Here is a 12003-nt window from a genome sequence, read left to right as displayed (position 1 = left end):
GAAATCCTGCTTCATAATGACTCTCTTTCACATACTGACAGTGACGTTACGTAAAAACCAACTTGCAATACAGTGTTTACTGCCTTTTATAGACAGACCTTTGCAAAGCTAGAATAAACCCACTTTCCAATGTATTGTTTCAAGTGCTCTCCTTCATTAGGGAATAAAAATAAAGAAACAACAAAAATAAGTTATTTAGTTCAACATGGTAAGCTATACTCAAACAAAAATGAGTGTGGAAGCTCTCCTGTGCTGTAGGGAATGTGTTTTAGCAGGGAGTTGGATTTGATGATCTCCAGAGGTCCGTTCCAAGCACTACAATTCTGTGAAAAATGTGTTACTTATCTAACTGTGATTTTTAGCTAAAAATGTCCAGCACTCAACTCACTGGATAAAGTAACTAAAAGAAAGAAAACCCACTAAACATGACAATACGACAACAAGCATGTGAGTATTGGGATTTGGGTGGAGGAGAAGTAGGGGTATTAATACGCGAAATAGTATAGCACAGCTTCTTTATTTGGTATGGTTCTACTCACTGTATTAGGTACATGTGGCAATCCATAAACTTTCTCCTGTGTTTCCTTTAAAATTTCTGTGGTTGACTTCGGTAGAGGATGTTTCCCATGGTAGATTTGGTCCAAGGAAGCATAAAAGACCTAAAGACATAAAATATGTTTGTCTTAGACACATGGTATTGGTATATGACAATAAAAAAGGCATGCTTACACCAAAAACGTGAATGTTTCCAAAGGACTATATTCCTTCCATTTGACTAAGCTATCTTATAACATACAGAAAATTAGTTAGCCTTGACCCACAGTCACAGAATCACAGAATTGTAGGGGTTGGGAGGGACCTCCAGAGATCATCGAGTCCAACCCCCCTGCCAAAGCAGGCTCCCTACACCAGGTCACACAGGTCGGTGTCCAGGCAGGTCTTGAATATCTCCAGAGAAGGAGATTCCACAACCCCCTGGGCAGCCTGTTCCAGTGCTCTGTCACCCTCACCGTAAAGAAGTTCTTGCACACATTCGTGCAGAACTTCCTATGCTCCAGTTTCTGTCCGTTTCCCCTTGTCCTGTCTCTACACACTGCTGAAAAGAGTCTGGCCTCACAATTTTGCTCCCCGCACTTCAGATATTTATAGACCTGGATCAGGTCCCATCTCAGTCTTCTTTTCTCAAGGCTGAACAGACCCAGCTCACTCAGCCTTTCTTCATAGGGGAGATGCTCCAGGCCCTTCACCATCTTTGTGGCCCTCTGCTGGACTCTTTCCAAGAGATTCCTGTCTTTTTTGTACTGGGAGCCCAGAACTGGGCACAATATTCCAGATGAGGCCTCACCAGGGCAGAGTAGAAGGGGAGGATCACCTCCTTCGACCTGCTGGCCATGTTCTTTTTAATGCATCCCACAATGCCATTGGCCTTTTTGGCCACAAGGGCACACTGCTGGCTCACAGCCAACCTGTCGTCCACCAGGACACCCAGGTCCCTCTCAGCAGAGCTCCTCTCCAGCAATTCATTCCCCAACCTGTACTGGTGCATGCAATTATTTCTCCCTAGATGCAAGACTCTACACACACTAATGACATGGCTAGCTTTGTGTCCTAGATAGAGACTCTGAGCAAGAGATTCAGGCACTTAACAACACCGAACTTAAAAGACAAAGCAGAGCAAGTCCCTAGCTCTTTACAAAAAGTGACAGCACTTACAGTATCAAGGGTGACTGAGAATATCACCAATGGTAGACACCATGAACAGGTCTGAAAACAAGCTGAACTGACAGCCCAAAAACTCACTTTCTTGTATCAGCCTGGGCCTCCCTGGCTCAGCATGAGTTATTTAACACTGACATCCCTCTCCTCTCCAAAAATCCCAAAGAAATACCAGACACTTCAGCATCTGATCACAGAATTTGACAACCTGCTTCAGCCCAGCCTTGATTCGCTTTTTTCCTAACTCCCTGTTCTGTTAGGACCAGTTTACAGTTGCTCCTAGTGCTCTGTACAAGGCAAAGCAGACTGTACTGCAGAAGACCTCTTCTTAAGGAAAATTAGGAGTCAAGTAGCTTGTGGTCAGAGAGCTGGAGCAATACCTCAACTCACAGCCAGGAAGTGGGGAAACAGGAGCTGAAGGTCGGTGGAACAGCCTGCCTAAAGAACAATGCAGTAATAGAGAGCAAGGGAAATGAGTCACTGAAGCCAGCTATAAGCTTTCCCCTGATCCTGGCACATGTAAAGCGTGGGAAGCAAGCTATGAGCCAGGCCACCTGGAAAGCACAGTAAAAAAAATCCACCCCTGAAAATAAACTTGGATGAACTTTATATCTATAAGCATTCCCATCTATGAACCACAGTTCTGCATGTTTACTCAGGCCTTTGAAATGGGAAAAGAAGACATATCCCAGGTCGACAGGATTTTAGATAACTCTGCTGAGGAGCAGGCTAACACTTAACATTGCGTGGCACTTAGACGACCATTTCTACTTGCAGTAAAGCACAGATCCCAAAGGAACAAAAAATATTAAAAGGCCGTCAAAGTAGTTATCTATCTACATGCAGTCTTTCCTTTCTGCAGTGACATTATTTATCAGCTTAACTCAGTTCTCCAGTTTTTTTCTTACTCCCTATACACTTAATTACTATTAATACGTAAACAGTCACGGATCTTCCAGTGAAGTTACTGCTGACTGCATGGCAAAAGCTTTCTGAGAAGAAACATGGATTCCCATATCTTTCCTCTTGACTAACGTATTACATGAGCTGGAAGAAAATGGAGAGATTTTACAATGAAAAAAAACCAGTGTCATTTCTTATTTTCCCATGACAATAGACTTATTCTCTGAAAGGACAACAAAAGAACCTTAAGGCATTTTCCTTGCTGCTGAAAAATTTGCAAGCATTTTGAATTCTTTTGAAGGTCAAATCCTGCAAAGCATCTAGTCGTCAATACAGAATATACTCACTGCAAAGCCTGCAGAATAGGTATAGTCATTAATCACAGTCTTGTCAGACCATATGTTTAGTGGTATATACATACTCGGGTATCTACAGATTGAAATATGTTTTTATTCAATTAGTTGTTATACTTTTACATTAGCATTACTAACAATAGTTACACAAAGGAATGTGTGAACTTTCTATTTGCTATGCAACCAACTTCTCTGGAACATTTTTTTCTTAATTAATTTAAAAAATGGCCTTGCTAGCCAATCTTTTTCTTTTAAATGAGTGCATACTTCCGCAGGCATTATAACTGGAAACTCCAAAAATACGGTACTGAAAGTAGGAAATGACTAATATTATTCAGTGTGGCATTGTGGTAGTTTGGCAGGGGCTGAGACTGGCTGAACTGTAGTTACACGAGCAATTTGAGGGCAAACAGCCTGCTTAATCGCTGCGTCACTGCCAGCACCAGTCAATTACTAGGCGCCACAGGAATCTGATTCCAAAAGAGCTGGGTTTTCTCTCCCTAGTTCTGAATCTACAGGGTCTGGAGTTACCCGAGGACAGAAGTAGCAGCAGCCTCACAGGAGGAGGTAGATGCACCACACGGCTAACAGCAGCAGGGAGCTCACACAGCTTAGCCCATGAGATCACCACAATGGTGACCCCCCAGCATCCTGGAGCGTGTCACCTCCCCTGCCACAGGACAGAAACATTATGACACTTGTTCATGTACTTCTGACTGATAGTATTCTTGTTATGCAGGTCCTTATTGCCCCAGCATGGATGATTTGGCCTCAAACCTTGACAGGGTTATAGCAAATATATATTAGAAGTTGAAAATAAACACATATCATAGAATCATAGAATGACCTGGTCAAAGACCACCTAGTTTCAACCCCCTGCTGTGGGCAGAGTTGCCAGCCACCAGACCAGGCTGCCCAGAGCTACATCCAGCCTGGCCTTGAATGCCTCCAGGGATGGGGCATCCACAACCTCTCTGAGCCACCTGGAATCAATGGGCCTACAGATGGTATAGGTACAGAATGCGTGTGAAAGTACTTGATCCATCACTCTGGTAATTAGCAGTCTGTACACTGGCAAATTACTTGATGCTGGCGGACATTATGTACAGAGGTCCTCCATTAAGCATTCTCAGCATAAATTTTCTTTTGATCCAGAATTGCTTTCTCCTCCAAAAACTCCCACATGAATTAATTCCATTCTTGACCACGTTCTTTCTTGATTCTCAGCTATCTCTATAAGATTCCTTCCTGAGCCAGAAATGTGCTTTTCAAAATCAGACCTGCTGAGAGGGCTCAGAAGAATAGCTGATCTCTTACACCTCCAGGGTCACAACGGAGTCACACACAGTCAACACTGGCCAGTGAAAACCAATACCACAGTGAAAGCACGCGTCAAAAATCCATTTAAGTTTAACCAGCGCAAAATACATGTATACACTGGAAACAGTCTGGTTTTGATTAGTGTAACTGACACGTCTACATTTACAGGTCCACCCTCAAGTATTCTCATTAGTTTTAAATCACTACAAATTACGGGAAAGAGCAAACTGCAAATATTTAACTAAGCTTTTCTTTTAAATCAATTTCAGCTAACCAGCACAGCTCACTTTTGTAGACAACGCTGTGGTCATCTGTGCAACTTTCAAACAGAACATTTACAAGGGGATGATCTTTGGGATTGTTTCTTTCCCCATTTCAAAAAGAATGGAAATCCTTTATTAAGGGATCAGCAGAGTCACATCACCTTAGCACTAGGTCAACTGTAGCAAGAAAATGCTTCTGACTTAAAGGGAAAGAGGAGAGAATGAATTTATAGAGATTCCACAACAGAAGCCTGCAGCATTACTAAATGCAGCCAGATTCTCACTGTAAAAAACAATGTGTCTGAATGATATAATGTTACTGTTCACATCAGAGAACTGCCCCAGAAGGACTGAGAAAAACTACATCTCTAGACAAGATAATACTCTAAATTTTCTTCCTTTGAAGAAAAGCAACAGTGAAAATGTATTTATGAGAATGACTCATCAAACACATTGCCCACAGAAAATAAAGACATACGGATTTAATTACTGCCCCAAACACTGAGAGAGGGAAGCTGCACAGCTGCAGTTCAGTCACCAACTTTGGTAACAAGTTGTCTTTTAGCAACAAGTTGTCACTTTCAAAGTGGACCTGCAGACAACAAGGTACTCAAATCATATTTTAGTAAAGAAAAGAGATAATGTGACTAAGGTTTATCTCTCACTCTCGTTTAATGATCCAAAGGCACACAATACTTTTCCTACTGCAAAGAGCTCTCCCTGAATGATTTTGTGAACTTAAGAACTCAATCTTAAACCACATCTGGAAACTCTGGTACTTTGGACCTCTTTGAAAGCTGGGGTTTCCGAGCTATTTTCCTTTAGATTTAGACATTTAGCTTTAAGAAGAGAGCATAGAATCACGGAATCATAAAATGACTTGTGTTGGAAGGGGCCTCAAGGATCAAGTTCCAACCCTCTGACCACAGGCAGGGCCACCAACAAGACCAGGCTGCCCAGGTCCCCATCCAGCCTGGTCTTGAACACCTCCAGGGATGGGGCATCCACCTCCTCTCTGGGCAGCCTGTGCCTCACCACCCTCTGTGAAGAACTTCCCCCTGACATTTAGTCTAAGCCTTCTCTCCTTAAGCTTAAAACCATTCCCCCTTTTCCTGTCACTGCCTGAGTAAAAAGTTGATTCCACTCCTGTTTATAATCCCCATTTAAATACTGGAAGGCTGCAATGAGGTCACACTACAGCCTTCTCCAGGCTGAACAAGTCCAGCTCCCTCAGCCTTTCTTCATAGGGAAGGTGCTCCAGACCTCTGATCATACAATACATTAATGAAAACAAGCATGAAAATGAGTATCAAAACATAAATCACTAATTTTCACACATTTCGGTATCTACATTAAAATTTTAAGAAAAATTAAACTATTTTCCGTATGTTTTCCATGTAGAGATTAGAACACAAAGACAGTACCTGGAGTTGCATATCAGCTGCAGCACACACCTTTTTGGACTCACACAGTCTTGACACCATGTTTTTCGGCAGTGGCTTTAAAAAAAACAAACAATCAGAGCATATTTAGAATTGTTGTAAATTTGTTAACAGTGCACTTACTATTAAAAAAGACCAGGACAGGAAAAAAGGACTTGGCAGTACTAAAAACAGCTCTGAAATGTATTGCATTGAGGAATTAAAAATGAGGAAGGAAATCTTGTTTGCTAACGCATGAAATGGGAAACTGAGATATCAGCAATAATTTACATGGCAATCAAATCCCAGTGTTTGTTCTTCTATGAAATGTTTCTATGTTCTCTTAGACGACTGTTAAAAATATATGACTATCTTTAGAAATAAAGAACAATGGATCAGGCAGATCAAGTCCCCACAGGTCACCCTGACTAATCCTCAAAGCAGGTATTATAATAGATTCTCCTGCTGTCTTTGAGCATAGCTCATTTAGACTTCCAATGAGCCAGCAGAGTTTCTATATGATCAAATGGGACAGCATGTGGCCTTTTATCCTTACCTGCAAAGATATATTTGGTCACACTGATCAGTCAGTATCCATCCCTTGAAATTTTTAACGAAGTTGAACTTATTTCACACCCATGGCAACAAAACTACCCATGTCAACACAGACTGAAAGTTGGGAACATTTTTCAAGTCATTAAGCAAACTCCTCTCAACTCTCAATCCAGATATTTATAAATACATCCAAAGACTGTTTAATGTCAGGTTTTTAAGAACATCTGTATATGAGTGCTTGACCTTAGACTTCTTCCAATGCTTTTCAATAGATGTTTTGCCTAGTAAGCATATTTTCTTTTTTGACAGCAGTTTTATTAATAAATATATTAAACATGGCTAAAATAACTGTGCTCTTGATGAAATATTTTAGAAGTTATTACAAGTTGTATAATGTATTACAGATGTTCGGTACTGCATTGAACTCTAAAAGCATACCTACAATTGCATGTTGAAGTGTTTAAGAAATAATACATCAAAGTTTACAGATACTGATGGCAGAGCTGTATGTTTAGACTCTGTGAAAATGATATAACTTCAAGACAAATGATGTTAATGTTCATAGAACAGAAAACTAATTCTGGGGATATAACGTGTAGGTGAGGAAAATGTTATCAATTAACTCCATGGAATCTGGAAGTTAAAGGAGATAAGGAAAACTCTCAAATTGCACAGCTGTTTTATGCAGTAGCTTGCCAAGGCTTGTAACCTCCAAGACAAATGTTGGCTGGGTCAAGAATGGGATAGAACAACACCCACTCTTTTGCCTGTCATAAATGCGTGCAGCTGTTAAATTTCAACACAGAGAAATGAACCAATGAACGTAAAGTCGGTATATCCATCTTAGGCCAGCATTTACCCTTACCAAATATAATAATCGTCTTTTAAATTATATGATGATCTTGGACTACCAAAACAAGAGTACACAGGCTGTAATAATGATATTAGTTGGTGAATACTTTGATGTTCCATACTGGATTTAGTATTGTTCAAAATATTATTTAAGAATATAGAAAACTTATTAAAGCAAGAAGCAATAGAAAAATGGAAACAGTAGTAAGTGTGATGCTTCAATGACTTCATCCTAGTACTAAAACATGTGTAAGTTTGCAATAACAGCTTCAGCTTTCATGGGATAAGCCACTGTGGAAGGAAAGCTAAACGATTTTGAATATATTTCATTATTAAGCACCAAATCTCTGGAGGTGTTCACTTCCTAGTGAAATAATACAGTATGAAATTAAAACCAATTTCTTTGAGAGGCATTTGTGTTTTTGATAAAGCATGAGAAAACTGTACGGCAATTCACTGATTCTAATTCTTCAGTGTGAAAATGCTGAACTTCCAAAAACTTGGCAACAGCAAATATGTGTATTTTGCACAGTTAAAATTTAAGAATTTTAAGGCCAAGAGCATTAGAGCATTCCCACCAGCAGCATCAAACTAGCTCTTCAACATAATGGATTTTCAACTCTATATTTCAACTACATTGAATAAAGGTAAGAGGAAGTTAAGTGTACAGGCTACATATTGGTACACAATATAAAGAGAAAAACAAAACAAAAAACACATAGACTTTGCTAATGGACGTTTTGGTCAACCACAATCCCACAGATCCTCACTGATTTGGGAAATTCAAGTTCACTGTTCACTGGGGCACAGGGCAGCAAGGTTTGGGGATGCAGACAAACTCAGCATGTTTTCTGGGAGAGACAGTCAATGCCAGCACTGCTCGAGACAACTGTAGCAGGTCTGATTCCCAGCTCGGAGCGGAGCAGTTCTTACAGAGTCTCCATTAAAGAAAAAAAAAAATCACTCAACTATACTGCAAATAACTTGACCTCAAGCCAGGGATGACTGCTGAAAAGGCAGCCTCTGCATTTGTCCCTTTCTTCTCTCTGTTCTGCTTATGTCATATTCTAGACCAAATTCCTGAAGGGAAAGACAGAAATGCTCTTTAATGATTTCAAGATCATAACTAAAAGGAACATTCAAAGCTACCCAGGTCACTTTTCCACAGGAGATGGCTTAGCAGCACCTGCAAGAGATCAACTAAAACAGAGGTAATACCAAGAACCTCCAGGAAATCTTTCATCTTTTTTACAGCCAGATGAATATCTCGCAAACAGTGCGGATCATCTCTGCCCTGGAAAGAGCAAGCTCTACTGCTTAAGCAGATTAAAATTAACAGGAAATCACAAATAACCCTTTTGACAATACCTATTGGAAAAAAAAAAAAAAAGGATGTGATTAAAATATAAATGTTCTTTTGCTGAAATCAATCAGTGCTAAAGCTATAAATGAAAGATAGAAATGTTCCTTTGTTTACAGCAATAAGTGCAAATGATCTGGCTCAAAGATTACGATCCAATCATAATGCACAAGGATTTGACTGGCAAAAATTACATTAAATTCAAGGAAACTTGAACTTATTCCTGTGGGATTTTAAAATTCAACATTTCAGTGAACTAAAATTAGACTCCAGAGAGTTTCTGAAAGATCTCAGCTTCAGAGCTTGTTTCTGCAAATGTCGGGCATATGGATACACTGAAGTCATGAATATACTATGGAAGATGAACTGTGTCAGTCAATAGAAACCTTTTCTCCGCACTCTGTTACAACCTCATACAGCCCCTTAATGCGTAGCTGATTGAAGAAAAGCTCATCAGTGGTATTATTTTCCTTATTCTGAAAGATGAACTATCTGATAAAATCAAGCTGTCATCCTCATTCTAAAAGAAAGACTTCACTGAGCTTTGGTTAAAGCTATTTTAATGGAATAATCGTTGCATTTTTCAAATTTAAACATTACATGCTTTACTTTGGGTTCCATTTTTCCATTCTATTACATTAAATAACCTTAAGATCTTGGCATGAATTTTGTAGCCTGTTTGCTATGGTGGCTAAAAGAACAAAATTCCCTGTGTTCCAAATTCTCAAAGCAGGCTTAACTCCTTACTGCTGTGCTGTAACAGGGACACGTTAGTCCTGTTTACTATCTGTGGGATTCTTCTTGTAATCATGATAGCACAATACTGCCTTTGTAATTCCATCTCTGTGAAAAATGAAGTCGGTTCAAATTTGAACAGCTGAAATACTGGCCTTTGTTCAAGGGAGCCTCCGAAGACACACAAGCTTAAAATGATTTAGCTCAACAGACCTACCACATATCTGCATATTTAACAAACAAAATTAAACACTGTGATACAGAACTGTACACATTCACCAGATCATCTGCTTAACATTATAACAACTACATGTTGGTACGGCTTGACTTCGTGAGCTTACCTGAATAATTCAGCTTGAGTTACTAATTAACATAGTTTTCTCTATTCCCCCTTTTTTTTCCTTGAGATTTTTTCATTTTGAGTTATCTTGGAAGAAATCTTTTTGTGCTGGCCATCAATATGAACTGAATTCACAAGATTTGCTCCTTTTGCCAACCTCCCCATTTCATTTCATATCAGGCCAGGCTGCCCAGGGCCCCATCCAACCTGGCCTTGAACACCTCCAGGGATGGGGCATCCACAGCCTCTCTGGGCAGCCTGTGCCAGCACCTCACCACTCTCATAGTAAAGAACTTCTCCCTGACATCCAACCTAAATCTTCCCTCCCTCAACTTAAAACCACTTCCCCTTGTCCTGCTGTTATCTACCCTTTCAAAGAGTAGATTCCCTTCCTGTTTATAGGCTCCTTCAGGTAGTGGAAGGCTGCAATGTGGAGGTGCTCCAGCCCCCTGATCATCAATTGAAACACTGCACCTTTTCCCTCCTCAGTAAGGAGCTCAGGCAGGACCAGTCCTTCTAAAATTTGCTCACACAGCGACAGGCACCAGAAGCTGAGATTATGTTTTAAAGTTATTCTGACATAATTACATTTAGTACAAGTGTTAAAAATGAAAGGAAAGGTAATTTCCATATATGCAAAAACTATAGCATAAATGCAACGATTCACTTATGATTTTTCACATTATCTGCAATGCCTCCTCAATCAGATCAGTAAAAAACCTTCCTTTTGTCAACATCCAGAAAAGCTATGGTGGTGCTGTTTCTTGTACAGTTTCCATACAGTTGTAAATATAGGAGAGCAGGATTTTTCTATTCCAAGTACTTCTGAAAGATATACACAGTGGATAAAAGTAATTGCTGAATTTCAGCAACAGGAAAATGTCTTCAATCTGTTTGTACTTAAATAGCAGACACAGAAATCCAGTATCAGATTCTTTAACTCAGCTTAGATGACCAACATAAGCAAAAGCAGATTTATGTAAGTTGAATAATGATTTAAAAATACACTCTAAAACAGCAGTTCCAGACTCCCGTCTTCATCTTCCAGCATAATCCACTCTTGTCACTCTTCAAGACTAAACTTCAACATGGAAATTCTGGAAGGGCAAGATTTCACCACCAATCAACAGAAGATTTTTTTTCTGTTTGGAAATGCCAAATGGCATACTGTCCTTGGTTCTACAGTTTTGCACTGCAACCAAACGTGGTTTCGTTTTTGTTAAGCCGTTTTGAAAATGCAGAGCCATAAATAATGTTCCATAAATCTCTTTCAGATGTTTTAGTTAAGATCGTTGTCTGAATTCATATGCAATTGGATTCGCTCCACAATGTTTCAGCACTACCTGAACGTTATAGAGGACACTAGAAAGCAGTGATTTGCTATGTGGGTGCAAACATACAAGTGATGAACACTCCTGAACTGAATACTTTCAATCCTAGACATTAAAAAAACCTGCAGAACTGATTTCTCGTATAATATTAATTGAAATAAACATTATGCAACCTATTTTTCTAATTAACTGTTAAAGCAGAGGCAAACATAATTCTACTTCCATTACAGTGAAACATACCAAATGCTTAGTACTGGATAAAACATAAATGAATTTTAATACTACACAATGTAAAAGGCTTTCTTGTTTTTCTGTTGGTAAGTAATCCATTCAATTGTCACATCTGACTGTATTTTCACCACTGAAAATAGCCTCAGTCAAAAGAATTGCAAAAACATCTTTAGTTATTGTCTTCTGGTCTGCAACTCTGAAATGGTTGTACAAATCTAAATCACGTTATGGCAGCATGCATGAATAATTAAGCAACCACTGAAAGTCACTGTCCCAGACAACAATATTTTCTATACTTTCTGTTGAAAGTGGATGCTTAAATTAAACTTGCATGGAATATCTTGATGCAAAAAGGATTGCAGTTTTAATGCAGAGATTCCTGACTGCCAAAATCTACACGCATCATACCTTAAATTAAGCAGTTCCCTTTTCATCACAAAGCCTTTCAATCACTGCCCTGCACTGTGTTAAAAATGAGAGCTTTTAAACACTGCAGATCTTCTCCATTTATTTCCATGACTTGTTATCTGAGCTTTATTTTAAAACAGACTTTAGACAGTTTGATGTGGAATGACTCTTCCTGTCGCTACTTACCTGTAATTAAATTAAAACAACACGCAAAA

The 12003-nt window shown here is 39.4% G+C and overlaps 1 protein-coding gene across 1 annotated transcript in view; it reads right to left on the bottom strand.

Moving 5' to 3' along the window:
* The window catches only part of MIPEP (mitochondrial intermediate peptidase), a 62246-nt gene that overhangs the window by 22083 nt on the left and 28160 nt on the right, over positions 1-12003 (bottom strand). The window contains exons 15-16 of the mRNA XM_015852089.3: positions 5980-6054; positions 540-659 (exon numbers count right to left, since the gene is read on the bottom strand). Coding sequence (XP_015707575.1) covers positions 540-659; positions 5980-6054 — 195 coding nt within the window. The remainder of the gene's footprint in view (positions 1-539; positions 660-5979; positions 6055-12003) is intronic.

Source organism: Coturnix japonica, chromosome 1 (assembly GCF_054131305.1).
Source record: "Coturnix japonica strain WE chromosome 1, WE-NBRP24, whole genome shotgun sequence".
Classification (NCBI taxonomy): Eukaryota; Metazoa; Chordata; class Aves; order Galliformes; family Phasianidae; genus Coturnix; species Coturnix japonica.
This window is presented reverse-complemented; position numbering and strand designations above follow the sequence as displayed.